This window comes from Gallinula chloropus (assembly GCF_964237585.1).
Source record: "Gallinula chloropus genome assembly, chromosome: 16".
Taxonomy (NCBI): Eukaryota; Metazoa; Chordata; class Aves; order Gruiformes; family Rallidae; genus Gallinula; species Gallinula chloropus.
Window position 1 is genome coordinate 1,305,280 of NC_140101.1, and position 13,241 is coordinate 1,318,520.

General features: G+C 57.9%; 2 protein-coding genes across 5 annotated transcripts; both read right to left on the reverse strand.

The window, feature by feature from the left end:
* Window positions 1-2,393: 2,393 nt before the first annotated feature.
* On the reverse strand, window positions 2,394-10,266 carry NSFL1C (NSFL1 cofactor). Its single transcript, XM_084271629.1, has 9 exons — window positions 10,161-10,266; window positions 9,289-9,386; window positions 7,455-7,529; window positions 6,139-6,304; window positions 5,731-5,823; window positions 5,005-5,114; window positions 4,432-4,569; window positions 3,810-3,974; window positions 2,394-2,815 (listed from the first exon to the last, which is right to left on the reverse strand). The coding sequence occupies exons 1-9, from the start codon at window positions 10,260-10,262 to the stop codon at window positions 2,653-2,655; spliced, it is 1,110 nt and encodes a 369-aa protein (XP_084127755.1). The 5' UTR covers window positions 10,263-10,266; the 3' UTR covers window positions 2,394-2,652.
* Window positions 10,267-11,336: 1,070 nt separating this feature from the next.
* On the reverse strand, window positions 11,337-13,091 carry LOC311197824 (signal-regulatory protein beta-1-like). Of its 4 annotated transcripts, none has more exons than XM_084271644.1 (4): window positions 13,072-13,091; window positions 12,441-12,601; window positions 11,702-12,133; window positions 11,337-11,601 (listed from the first exon to the last, which is right to left on the reverse strand). In XM_084271644.1, the coding sequence occupies exons 2-4, from the start codon at window positions 12,505-12,507 to the stop codon at window positions 11,498-11,500; spliced, it is 603 nt and encodes a 200-aa protein (XP_084127770.1). In that variant the 5' UTR covers window positions 12,508-12,601; window positions 13,072-13,091; the 3' UTR covers window positions 11,337-11,497. The 4 variants fall into 4 exon arrangements, with proteins under 4 accessions (XP_084127770.1, XP_084127769.1, XP_084127771.1 ...); XM_084271643.1 differs by lacking the exon at window positions 13,072-13,091 and adding an exon at window positions 12,695-12,950 and having other exon boundaries at window positions 12,441-12,604; XM_084271645.1 differs by lacking the exon at window positions 13,072-13,091 and having other exon boundaries at window positions 11,777-12,133; window positions 12,441-12,719.
* Between the last annotated feature and the right edge of the window lie 150 nt (window positions 13,092-13,241).

Genomic DNA, 13,241 nt, shown 5'->3' on the forward strand with positions numbered 1-13,241 from the left:
CTCAGTGCTCCATTTGGGCACGCTTCAGATAGGCTGGCGCAGGGCAGAGCAGGTCCTGCTCCCCAGGAGATAAGGACTGCTCATTACTTACAAAAACAAACCACGAGGAAAGGATCAGAGGAAGAAGGAGCCGGGCAGCAGCACCCCAGAGGGGCTCGAAGATACAGGAGGAGAGGTGCAGCTCCTCTGAGACAGCTCCTCTGAGACCTGGCAGAGTTCCTCAGCTGGAGCCTTCGAGGTGGAGAGAGGCTTCTCTGCACCACTGCCACCCTCCGGCTGAGGGGAAAGTCGCTTTTCCTGGCAAAGCATCTGGGAAGCCCTCTGAATTCAGCACCTTTCCGTCCCACTGGCAAGCAAAGAGCTGGGAGGAAACTCAGAGGCGAAACTTCCATGGGTGAGCAGGATCTCCACCACAACCCCCTTGAGGTCAGCAGCTAGAGGAGTTGCATTTAGCTGCCAACCCCCATTTAATCTTGGGGAACCCAGTGCAGCCAGCTCACCCAGCCCAAGCCTGCAGATGTCAGCTAGTCACCACCTCACTCCTCTGGTGCCACCAGCCAGCCCAGGCAGAAGCAGGACACAACCCTTTTGTGTTTTCTCTGCTAGAGAAACTTTCTGGCCCTAGGGATGCATCCTGGCCAGCACTCTACATCCTGTCCCAGGTCCCCAAGATGGCACACGTGGAGAAGATCAGGATACAAGAACTCCTCTCTTGAGCAATGAAGTGACTTCCCACAAGGCAGCAGTGACTATCCTTAGCTCCAAGGGAAATTCCCGTTCTGATTAAGCTGTCACAACATCCATCCAGCCAGCGCTGCAGGCAGGCAACCCCCAAGCCCACCTGTCAGAAGAGACCTTTACAAACACTCCTGAGCTTTCTTCTTCTCACTTAGCTGAAGCCAGCTCAGCTCTGGGTTGCCTGCTCACACCCAACACAGGAAGAGCAGACATCCACACGTGCATCACCCAAAACATGAGACCAGAAGGCGGCTGCTGTTAGAAAGGGTCGAACGCTGGGTTCCTGTTTTGCAGGCTTTTAATGGGAATTTTCACAATCATTTACAGATTGGCTGTTACACACACTATGTATCCATTCAGTAACGAAAAACCTAAGTTAACTCAGCTCTCAGTTGAGAAACTCTTGTAAAAATGCCCTTGCCAAGCTCTGGGAGCTACTCCAGCAGGTTTGTGTTACTACAGGCAGCCAAGCGAGTTTCTCACGCTGAACCTGTGGGACCTGCTGGCCTTCCCCAGCCTCCACCTCCCCTGTTCTCCACTCTCCCACCAAGGTGAGGGCCTGGAAGCTTCAGAGGGCAGGAGAGCAGCCTTACAGCCGCAGGGCTCCAGCGTAACTAAGGCAGGAAGTGGGCAGTGTGCTCCAACCCAGCCTCTCCCAAGGGACGCGGCCGGTGCGGCGCAGCTCCCGGTGAGCTGGTGCCTGGAGGCCCGTGGTTCAGCACAGCAACAAGCTCTGCCCCAAACCCCTGGGCTGAGGCTGGGTTGGTGCAAAGTGCCGTGGCACAACGCTAGATGGCAACTCCTAAGTGTAACAGCTGCACCGCTGTTACCAGGCCCTCACACCTAGGTGTAAGGAATTCACCCACAGGATTCTGTTCAAAGGAAAGACAGACATGGAAACCTGAACCCAAAACACAAGACAACAGAACAGACCAAAGCTGGAGAATTCCAGGTGTTCAGCTAGTTTAGTCCTCAGCAGAGGAGAGGAAATAAATCAAAGGGTACTACAGCCTTGAGTTTTTCCACCTGAGCCATCTCCATCACCCCAAGAATTCACCTCTTAAAATAAAACCTGCTTTCCAGTAAGAGAAACTGTTTAACTTTCAGTCACATCGAAGCTGATTCAGCTTTGTGCCTTCTTGGAAAGAAAGTCAGCAGCAAGTTGGGTTTCTCAGAGAAATGCAGCACAGGGAATTAACACTGCCATCAGTCTGGAGAAAGTGCAGGCACAGCAGGTGGGCACGGCGCTGAACACCCCTACAGATCTGCTGGGGGAAGGAAAGGCAGCACTTTCTCTCTGGAAAAGCCCAAGAAAAGCATTAAACCTTGCACCTGCACACACATATTGGAGTTTTCCCCACGCTGAGCAACAGCTGTTTCACAAAGACTTCCCCCTGACCGCTCGTACAGTAGTGTGACCATTATCCTGACAGTCGGATCACCCATCCTGGTGGAGTTTCTATTTAATGTGAGAAAATACAGGGAGTACTTTGCAGCAGTCCCTGGAGGAGAGAGGAGAGCAGTCGACTGGCAATGGGCAGAAATGACTCCCTGGGAGCTCCCTTCCCCCTTGCCTTCCTCCCCTCTAAAGAGTGCAGTATTGTAATCATCAGAAGTAACTCAACTCTCCTGGGAGAGTCTGTGGCACAATAGGCTGCAGCTCCTTTCAAAACGGATTCGTTTGGTTTATTTATTTTAAAGTCCACTGATCATCATCACAAAAAAAAACAAACCCAAAAAACAAACAAACAAACAAAAAAAAACCCCATGGGAAATGCAACTAAAGAGGAAAAAAAAAAAGTCCAACCAAGACCTAAGAACCCAGAGCTACAAGTAGATGTGAGCCTGTGTCGCACGCACAGGATGAGGACACATGCGCCGTGCGGGCAGGCGTGTGGCCAGAGGTGGGTTCCTTTATGTTAACCGCTGAACAATGACAGCATTGAGCAGGTTGGCTTCCTTCAGGGTCTGGTTCTCATCTGTCAGCTCTTTATTTGGGAAGGTGGTCATGAGGACGAAGCTGGTGGCAGCCATCGCCGGCCGGGCATCGACTATGAAGAGCCGGATGTCTCGGATCCTGTCCGGAGGGATCAAACACACAAGGGTGATGCTGTTACTGAACATCTAGAGGAACACAGGGCAACCACCTAAATTCACCATTCCCAGAGCACACAGTGCTCAGTTGCTGCACTTGCTCTTCAGCTAACAGCAGAGGCTGCAGCCAGGCAAGCCTGATGTAACCTGCTCCTCCACAGGCTTCGTTCAGTGACACAGCACAAGCTGCTCTCTAAGTGACAGACCTTCAGCTCGGTTCTGGAGCCTTTGGGTTGAAGGCAGCTATTTAAACTGAAGAGTTTAAATCCTTCGAGATGAAGGGATTAATAAACTGCTTGGCATGAGCTGCAGGTGACTGAGCTCATCACACACAGAGGAAGCTAGGTGACCTTAACTCCCAGGAGCAGCCACAACAGCCACACCAGATCTACTCCCTGCACCCAATCACAGAAAGTCGTGTTTTGTTTTTAAACTTGTAGCATTGTGCTCAATCCTCTTACAGGAACTGGAGGAGTGGGTATGAACAAACAGCCACGCTCTCCACAGTGAGGAGAAGGACTTCAGGAGGCAAGTCTAACAAAGCAGCTGGGTATACAAGCCAGCTTTCCCTGTCCAAGGGAGCTAATCTGCTGTAAGAGATCCCTTGGGGCTCAGCACAGGGAGAAAAGGCTTGCGTGAGAGTCAGAACAACTGAACCATCTTCCTGATTATCTCACAGGGTTTTTTTAGAAATGATTCAGTTTTTTATAGCTGACATTAAGAAAAAGATCCACGGATGATACTGAAGCTCCCAGGTGCACTATCACTAGCTGTAATCCTTCGCTACTTGGAAAGCAAATCCCATCCTTCCACCACTTAATGACTGCTTTAAAACCTCACAGTAATTTTATTCCTCTTCACCTATATGGAAGGATCCCCAGAGCTCCTTTTAGCAGGCTACCCAGGATTTTAATGTCTGCTCCATCTGTGCAGTTGGCAGTGCCATTAGTGACCTGTGTTTCCTGTTGGGTTTGTACCTGTGGTTGTGGTTAAACTTCTGGACCAGGCGCCCTCCATCCGCAAGACGGATCTGGATGTTGGTGATGGGCTCCGACTCATCGATAGCGATGGCAGAACTGGCTTTGGCTTCATTCTCTGCCTGCTGGGCTGGGGAACTGGTGCCCATCACCTGGGGTGCAGTGCTGAGAACAGGGAGACACAAGGAGAGCTGTTAAAAACCAGAGGACTCACCTGGCTGAGGGTGCCAGGAGCGGGCAGCGAGTTCATCATCTGCTGGGCCCCACTGCCAGGGTTCCCAGTGCACCAACGCAAGCTGGAAGGGAGAATTTAGGAGTCTGCAGGAATTTGAGACTTCAGCCTTTGTCACAGCGTGTCACAGGTCTCCACACACCTGCAGGAACAGGGGCAGTGTCACTTGGAAACACTGCTTCCACGTCACATACCCCAGTGGGTCCAAACCAGGGGTCTGCCTCTGGCCATGAGAGGCTGAGCCATCTCCCAGCACACACCAGGAAGCCTCCTGCCCTCTCAGAGGAACACCACCCACACCACAGGCACCGAGCACCTTTCCTCCAGAACAACACAGCAAAAGGCATCACACATTACACACAGAGCAAACCCACACTGCTGTCTTCTCACCTGCCCAGCTTCTGTCCTTCTCCAGTAAAAGCTTTGAAGACACTTTTAGGCTTCACATACTCCTCATCACGATGATCCTCCATATCCAGGTTCACCTGCCCGCCCCGCGCTAACCTGCGCAGCTCTGCTGGGACCTCCCTGCAAAGACAGCAGCATAAGGCAGCTGCCTGAAGCAGCAGCCAGGAAAGCACAGAGCAAAAGCATCAGCCACAGACCTCTGGAGTTTCAGGAATCACAGCGAGCACTTCCTTAATTAAGAGGGCAGATCCACACCTCCCCATCAGCAGGCACGAACTGAAGGTTACTTCTCCCCAGTCCTCACCAGGAGTGATAGGACATTAGAAATTCCCAGCCAAAGGATAAATGTCGGTTCATTTCCAACTCTGAGGGCCCCAAATGAACCAAGGGCACTTCCCATTTATCTGAAGTAGATGTTCAAGTCTCCCAGAGTTTCCACATGAAGAACCTAGCTCTCATAAGAAAGCTCAGGTGCCACTGATCCAGCACCCTGAATTCCAGAATCGTTTTGTGTTTCAGAGAACAGCTATTTTACTCTCCCCCCTTGCTACATACCCTCTGCGGATATCATCAAGGAACTGGGCATTGGATGGATCCTGGTAGCTCCTCAGTTCTCCACTGTCCAGACTGAATCCACTCTTCCAGAGCTTCAGTACAACGTGCACCTGCAGCAACCCCCAAAACAACAATCAGCATCTCAGTAAGAACAAGGGATGCAAAGTGCCAAGTTCCTGACTGGCAGAGGCACTTCAAGCTGCACAAAACATTCCAGCAAGGTTCCTCTGGGCTGAGGGAAAACCCAAGGCACTGGCTGTGGAATGACCACACATCAGTTCCCAGAAGGTGGCATCACAGACCCTTTTTTGATAGATGTGGTTGAAGAGCCAGGAGCATGCTAGGCAAGGAGCCTGAACCAAGCTCCCACCAAGGCCTAGATGGGTATTTACTCACAAACCAAGGACAACAGAATCTTGTACTGATGCTGCTGGCTCCACAACTCTTCAATGGACAAAGTTAATGTCCCAGTGCTCTTTGCATGCTATTTCTCACTATCTGCACTCCTAAGGAACACTCAGATTCTCAATTAGAAGTTGATCAGGAAACTGCTTACCCAAGACTATTATTTTCTAGCCAGAAATCCCAGGAGAAGCAGGATTTACCATGCTTCTGTCCTCTTCAGGTTCTATCAAGCTTTATAACTCTCTGGGCTCACAAGCTGTGCAGCTACAGCAGGGAATTCCCTCGGGTGACATCTACAAAACAGAAGAGAGAGATACTCACATCCTGAGCTGAGTTCTGTCTCCTCTCTCCTGCCACATAAGCAGATTCCTCCTCTGGAGTAGCCCCGAGGCGATACCCTCCCCCGGCGAAAGGCTGCAAGAGAGAGGGGAGAGCAGAGTGGTTACAGAATGACACAAACCCCAACCAGCTTGTTCCCCTTTCCCCAGCACTGTCATGGGTGAACATAACGTGGCATCAGCGGCATCTATCGTCCTGCAGGCACAGCGACCAGCTTGAACTGGTCATAGGTAAGAAATACAGCCCAAGAAAGCAGCTCTTCCTGCCACTGGGACACAAGGACTAGGGGAGTCCTGACTCAGCAATCCTTTTGGGGTCACTGCAGGACCCCACAGCACCGAGCAGGGTGCTGTCACGGTGGGAGCCACACTGGAACAGGGAGCTGCTCACCTTGGGCTTGCTGGTCTCGCCGCCGCTCTTGGCCGCCCGGTCGACCGCCACAGCCCCGTGCTCCTTGGCCCCCTTGAACAGATCCTCCACCAGCTCGTTGGGACTCTTCTTCCTCGGGGGACCGACGATCTGCTGCCCGCTCCTCTCCGAGCCGCCGGCGTAAAACCTGCCAGGAGGCACAGGGCTTCAGGGAAGGCTGGACCACTGCTCCCCAGGGGTGCCCCTGACTGCACCCAGCACACCAGCTACAGCTGCCACCAGTGTAGCTCCTACTCCAGCCACTCAGGAGCTCCTGTACTGCAGAGGCTTCCTTTTTACATCACTTATCATAAAATTACCCACTGAGCAACAGCAATGAAGTGCTAGTAACTCTCTCAGACCTAGCAAAACAAAGCCCAGCCTGACAAAGCTCGGTTTCAAATGCTAGTACCAGCTCTACTACCAAGCTGGACAAAGCTTCCAGCAAGACTCTGACCTGCCAGGTAGAAGAAAATCTAACAAAGAGGTGTTTTGGGGGCAGGCACGTGCTCATGTCACACTGAAAGATCCACACACACACAGGATGGATCTGAACTGGAAGCAGTGAATGGAAAGGCAGCCAAGCGCAATTAAGCCCTTCTGGAAGGCTGGGTTTATTAGCTTCCAGCTGCCTTGTAACACAGACAGAGCAGGCTCACAGCTGTTTGCAGAAAACCAGGCAGTCTGCCTAGGCTGAGCCACCTTAAGATGCATCAGTTCCATTCAATTTACCTTGCCTGTTAACCTTAAGGGCATTTAACTACTTACAGCTGACACTGTAGATGACTCACGTGCCACATTCCCATTGAAAAGGGGACCTACATTTTAATTTCCACCACCACAATCCTTATTATCTCATTACATTACCCTTAACCAGCATTAAAAAAAACCCCACACAATCAAAAAACCCACAACAGCCCTACCAAAAAACCCCAGCCCCCAAAACCCTAAGCAGGAAGAAAACCAATCCCCACATTACTCCCACGTTTCCATTCTCTACAGACACAACAACGACCTGGGCTTCTTTCTGTTCTCCTAGGGCTTCCACACCCCACTTCAGGCTTTCTCTCAGCAGCACAATCCAGTGCTGATAACTGGGGCTTGTACAGCCACACCAAGCACGTGCTTGTGCACAGACTCAACCTCTCCATGTCAAACCTGGTGTTTTTCACTACAGGGATTTTGTATCAGCTCCAATCTGCTTCAACCCCCCCCCCCCCAAGCATGCACCAGTGGCAAGCCATCACAAAAGGGCAGGGGTACGTGCAGGGGGTTGAAGTCTTTAACTGGAAACTTACCGCTGTCCCTCCTCCTCTTCATCATCATCCTCCTGTGCATGAACGAGGTCTCTGAACGATGTGACTCTGTGGTCACTGCAGAAGTCAATCAGAGAAGTGTGTCAGCCTTGTGACTCGTTTCAACCACTCAGAATCACAGAATCCCAGACTGGTCTGGGTTGGGAGGGACCCCAAGGGTCCCAGAGCTCCAACCCCCTGCCACAGGCAGGGACACCAACCTCCAGGCCTGGAGCTACACAAGGTTGCCCAGGGCCCCAGCCAACTTGGCCTTGAACACCCCCAGGGATGGGGCACCCACCCCCTCTCTGGGCAGCCTGTTCCAGCCCCTCACCAATCTCTCTGCAAAGAACTTCCCCCTAATATCCAATTTAACCCTTCCTTCCTTCAGCTTCACTCCATCCCCCTTGTCCTGCCAGTCTCTGCCCTTTAACAAGCTGATTCCCCTCCTGTTCCTCTGCTCCCTTCAGGGACTGGGAGGCTGCAGTGAGGTCCCCCCACAGCCTTCTCTTCTCCAGGCTGACCCAGCCCAGCTCCCTCAGCCTCTCTCCATAGGGGAGCTGCTCCAGCCCTCTGAGCATCTCCATGGCTCCTCTGACCCCTCTCCAACAGTCCCACGTCTTCCTTGTGTTGGGCCCCAGCTCTGGACACAGGACTCCAGCTGGGGAGGGCAGAGCAGAGAGGGACAATCCCCTCCCTGTCCCTGCTGCCACCCCTCTGCTGATGGAGCCCAGGATCCCATCGCCCTTCCCAGCTGCAGGAGCCACTGCTGCTCAGGGGAAGTTTCTCATCCCCCTGACACCCAGGTCCTGCTCAGCAGGGCTGCTCCCCAGGAGCTCTTCTCCCAGGCTGTTTATCTGTCTGGGATTCTTCCAGCCCAAGTGTTGAACCTCATGAGGTTCACCCAGGCCCCACCTCTCCAGCCTGTCAGAATCCCTCTGGAGAAGCAAAAGCTTCTGAAGGCAGCAATTAGGTTGACTCTGCTCTACTTTTAGAGTCTGATTCATTACTCTATGAAATGCCAGGTCAGTGCTGGGGAGACTGGGTGGAGAATGGAGCTCCCTCCTCTCTGCCAGCTGAGCCAGCAGCAAACAGGAGTGGCCAGGCTGGAGGAGGCTCAGGCAGCAGCTGCAGACACAGCAAGAGCTGTGAGTCCTCAGTCCCCTTCCCTGCTCGTGGTTCTGGGTGTTGTCACCCCTCTGGAAGAGCTGTCACTTCCAAACAAGTACAGGTTTCTCTTCCAGAGCCCAGGGCAGTCCAGTCTGCTCACCCTTCCCCTCCTGTCATTTCTCTGGAGGCTGTTACAAACTGGAGCAGGGTTCTTCTCCAACATGGACTCTTATCTACCAAAGCCTGAACTGAGAGTACTTCTTGTGCAGGATGGTCAGTAACTCCCTCTCTCTCACTCCAGGCAGCGTTTCCCTACAGCACAGGGATTCCATACAGCAAAAACAGCTTCTTTTTGTAAAATGCCCAAACAGCTCAGATCAGGCTTCATACAAAATACTTTCCCTACCATTAACCTGCCCAAGTGAAGCCATCACCAGCTGGCAGGCCTCTAGCCTTAACAGTCAAATCAAGTTTTCCCCAAGCAATGATGCAAGTTGGATCAGTTGTGCAATCACATCTGCCCTTGCAGTGTGTAAAGGCTGAGGCTTTCACAACTCCCAGAGAGCCACAGGAGGGGAGGCTGATCCAAACACAGAGCTGCTTCTCCTGAAAATTAACATACATCCATGCTCTAGATGGACCTTGTGTCTGGACATAAATAGCTTCCACCACCAGGTCTACAAGCTGCCAAGAAAGAAACAGGTCTGAGCTGAAGCTCCCACCTCACCTGGCTGCAGTGCCTCTAGATACAGAGCTGGGTGTTGGCTGGGGCAGAGTCAGGATGTCCTCATCACCCCCGTCCTCGTAGAAGCTGGCAAGTGCAATCTGGAAAGGAACAGCACAGGCGCTTTTCAGGCTGAGAGCAGGCACTCCAGAAAACCAGGAGCAACTCAAACAACTCAGCCAAAGCTCCTGCCCTGCTGGATTTCTTCAGGCACGTCAGTGCTGAAGGTATTTCATGTCATCCCCCCTCTGGAGGCCCCAGCAAAGAGGAGGCCTCACCAGGGCCTGATGTTTCTCTCCAGCAGGCCGCTCACCCCATGGGACAGGCAGCCACAGCACCCTCCCCGGCCCGACACCCTTGTTCTGCCCCGGTTCGACTGGGGCTGTGCCGAAGCCGCCGCCCTGGAACCGCTGCTTGGGGGCCGCACAGGAGCGGGAGGCAGGCAGGGCCCTCGGAGGGGGTGGGAGTCAGGGGTGGAGCAGAGGGGCGGCCGCTCCCCTCCTAGGTTCGGGGCTGCTGGGGCGGCTGCCGGCAGCGCGAAGGAGGCGCCACGCCGGGCACGGCGAGCCCGGCACAGCCCAGGCGCCCTGCGGCGGGACCGGCGCCAGCGAGGGGCGAATTAACGGCAGAACCGGGACGGGCTCCGGCCCACACCGGCCCGCGGGGCCACCGGGGCCCGCCCGCCGCGGCCCAGCCACAGACCGAGCAGGGGCGGCCCGGGCGAGGCCTGACCCCGCGGGACTCCCCGCTGCCGGCCCAGCGCTCCGCCACCGCCACCGGCCTGCAGGCCCGCGGCGCCCACCCGCCGGCCAGGCCGCGCCCCGCCCCGCCGAGACAAGCCCAGGAGGAGCGAGCGGGCCGGGGCCGCGGGGTACCTGGAGGTCCCACCCGGCGGACTCCAGGAAGAAGCGCGCTCGCTCCTCCTCAGCGCCGGTCACGGCCACGAACTCCCGCAGCGCCTCGTCCCTGGCCGCCATCTTGCCGCGGTGCAGCGCCCAAACCCCGCCGGGCCCCGCGCCGGCCCCGCCCCCTGCGCGCCGCCAGCGCCTCCGGGCTGCAACACCGCGCCCGCCCCGCTCCGGCACAGCGCCCCCCTGCGGCGAGGAGGTGCGGATGCTTGCCAGGGCCACGGGCACCAGGCAGCCAGCGAGCGGGACCCCAGTGATGCACCACGCTCCCCCCGGCGTGGCCAGGCGGCAGCTCAGCACCCAGGGGTGTCAGGGGACACCCAGCCCTTGCCGGCAGGAGCGGGACACGGGCTGGTGTCTGCGGTGGAGCCGTGGAGCAGAGCTCGCCCAGGACGGCTTCAGCTGAGCCCCCTGCAGCCAGCTGGGAGCTCCGGCCGGCTCCCGGAACCGGGGCGGGAGGGAGGGAGGGAGGGGGAGCCGCTGCCCTGCCCCGTGCCCCGCTCAGCGCCTCGGGGTCGGGACGGACCCCTCGGGTGACGATGCCCTCGGGTGACGATGCCCTCGCGTGGTGACGATGCCCTCGGTGGGCGCAGCTCCCGGCCGGCTCTGCCGTCGCCCTCCGCCCGCCCCGGGGCCGGCGCTGGAAGCGGGACCAGCCCGCGGCCGCTCGGCTCCACTTCCTGCCCAGCTTCTCCTTTCCCTTTTCCTGCCCTCGGAGCCCAAAGTCGGGGCAGTGCCGATCGCTTGGCGAGCCGCTGCTCGGGCAGCTCAGCCTCTTCCCGCGGCCGCTCTCCGGTGAGTCCGGGGCGGGGCGGCGGCGGCAGCCCCCCGCCAGCCCTCCCGCTCCCCGGCCCCGCTGCCCGCTGCTGCCCGGGGGGGATGGCGGGGCAGAGGCCCGGCCGCCGCAGCAGATCGCCGTGCTGGCGGGCCGGGAGAGAGAAAGAGCGGCGCGGGGTTGGGGAGGGGGGGTCTTTCCTTCCTCCTCCGGCCCCTGCTGGGGCTGCCGGGGCCCGGGCGGGCGGCGTGCGCAGCGCCGAGCCCCGGGGTGCGCAGCGCCCAGCCCGCCGAGCGCGGCCGTGCGAGCCGCGGGCAGCAGCGGGCAAGCGGGAGCGGCGGCGCGGAGCAGCCCACGGCAGCTTGTGCAGCCCACGGCAGCTTGTGCAGCCCAGCCGCTTTATTTCCCGGCGCGCAGGACAAGAGCGGCGGCAGCCGAGCCCCGGGACACGCTCCCGGCGCTGAGCCTGGAGGGGCTGGGGGCTGGCACGGAGCGCTGGGCCGGGGGCGCGGCCCTGGCGAGTCCCTCCTCATGCCCCCCCGCGCTTGAAGAGGAAGAGGAGGAGGCCGCCGAGGAGCCCCTTCTCCAGCAGGATGCCAATCCACAGGACCGGGCTGGACAGGACGTTCACACCTGCGGTGGGCAGAGGGGACCTGAGTGGCCGGGGCTCCAGGACAGGCGTCCTGCAGCCCCCTGACACCGCGGGGACCCACCCTTCCGTGTCCCCACTCACCCAGAGCAGAGCCCACCAGGCTGGGCTGGGCTGGGCTGTGCCCAGCTGGCTGGTTCCCTCTGGGAGCCCCCTCACCGTGTACAGACACCACTGTGCCCTTTCCACGCTGGAACACCTCTACACCTGTCACTGTTCTGCGGAACTTCACACAGTAATAGGTGCCGGAATCCTGGGGTTGAGCGTTGCTGATGGAGATGCTGAAGTCTGTGCTGGACACACTCACTGCCCTCGTCACACGGGGGAAGGAGCCCGTCTCGGCATAGACAGTCTCGTTCCCACTGCCCCAGCCCTTCAGCCACCTCACGGGACCGATGATGGTTTTGTCTCCAGACACAGTGCAGGTCAGGTTGATCATCCCTCCCGCAGTCACCACCACCTTGTCCTGGGGCTGCTCCACCTTGAAGCCCTGACCCGTCTCCTGGGCACCTGCACCTGGTGAACAGGAACAGGAGGTCTGGGGGCTGATGAGGGGCACTGGAGCTCAGGGCAGGGGACAGAGACATGTCCCTGTCCTTCACTCCCCGCTGCTTCAAGCAGTGCTGGGCACTGGGAGGGCCTGTGGTTCCCGGGATTTGCTGGAGAAAACCACACTCTGGTTGGTTGTGGATACAAGCAAGCTGGAAGGGAGGCAGAGAGAAGAGCCCCAGATGTGCACAGGCACAGGGGAGGATTGTCTTCCAGCTGCACAGGGCAGCGTGCCCTGGGAAAGGTGCTGGGGCTCTGCAGGGCCCCCACTTACCTGGAGCTCTCTGGAGCAGGAGCAGCATCCAGCTGGTGAGGAAGAGTGTCCCCAGCACCGGAGCCATGGTGATTGCCAAGTTGTGCTCCCCACTGGCTCAGCTGGTCTCGGCTCTGCACAGCTCGGCTGGGTTAACTCAGCTGGGTGGGATGCTGTGCTCTCTGCTGGCAAAGAGGAAGGAAGGGGCTTATTGCAGGTCAAGTTCCTCCACTGACCACTTGCAGAAGTCGGAACCAGTTCCCCAGTGTTCCCACCATCTTGTGTCACGACACTGGTCCCCAGCAGTGATGTCAGTCCCACTCCCCTGCGGATGTTTGCCAGGGCCACGGGCACCAGGCAGCCAGCGAGCGGGACCCCAGTGATGCACCACGCTCCCCCCGGCGTGGCCAGGCGGCAGCTCAGCACCCAGGGGTGTCAGGGGACACCCAGCCCTTGCCGGCAGGAGCGGGACACGGGCTGGTGTCTGCGGTGGAGCCGTGGAGCAGAGCTCGCCCAGGACGGCTTCAGCTGAGCCCCCTGCAGCCAGCTGGGAGCTCCGGCCGGCTCCCGGAACCGGGGCGGGAGGGAGGGAGGGAGGGGGAGCCGCTGCCCTGCCCCGTGCCCCGCTCAGCGCCTCGGGGTCGGGACGGACCCCTCGGGTGACGATGCCCTCGGGTGCCGATGCCCTCGCGTGGTGACGATGCCCTCGGTGGGCGCAGCTCCCGGCCGGCTCTGCCGTCGCCCTCCGCCCGCCCCGGGGCCGGCGCTGGAAGCGGGACCAGCCCGCGGCCGCTCGGCTCCACTTCCTGCCCAGCTTCTCCT

Coding starts and splice junctions, on each gene's coding strand:
- NSFL1C (XM_084271629.1), bottom strand. CDS start 10,262: ATGGCGGCCAGGGACGAGGCGCTGCGGGAGTTCGTGGCCGTGACCGGC. Junction 5,824..6,138: donor GCGAGACCAGCAAGCCCAAG/GTGAGCAGCTCC, acceptor TCTCTCTTGCAG/CCTTTCGCCGGGGGAGGGTA. Junction 5,115..5,730: donor GACAGAACTCAGCTCAGGAT/GTGAGTATCTCT, acceptor GGGTTGCTGCAG/GTGCACGTTGTACTGAAGCT.
- LOC311197824 (XM_084271644.1), bottom strand. CDS start 12,507: ATGGCTCCGGTGCTGGGGACACTCTTCCTCACCAGCTGGATGCTGCTC. Junction 12,134..12,440: donor CCTGCTCCAGAGAGCTCCAG/GTAAGTGGGGGC, acceptor CCTGTTCACCAG/GTGCAGGTGCCCAGGAGACG. Junction 11,602..11,701: donor CCTGGTGGGCTCTGCTCTGG/GTGAGTGGGGAC, acceptor TGCCCACCGCAG/GTGTGAACGTCCTGTCCAGC.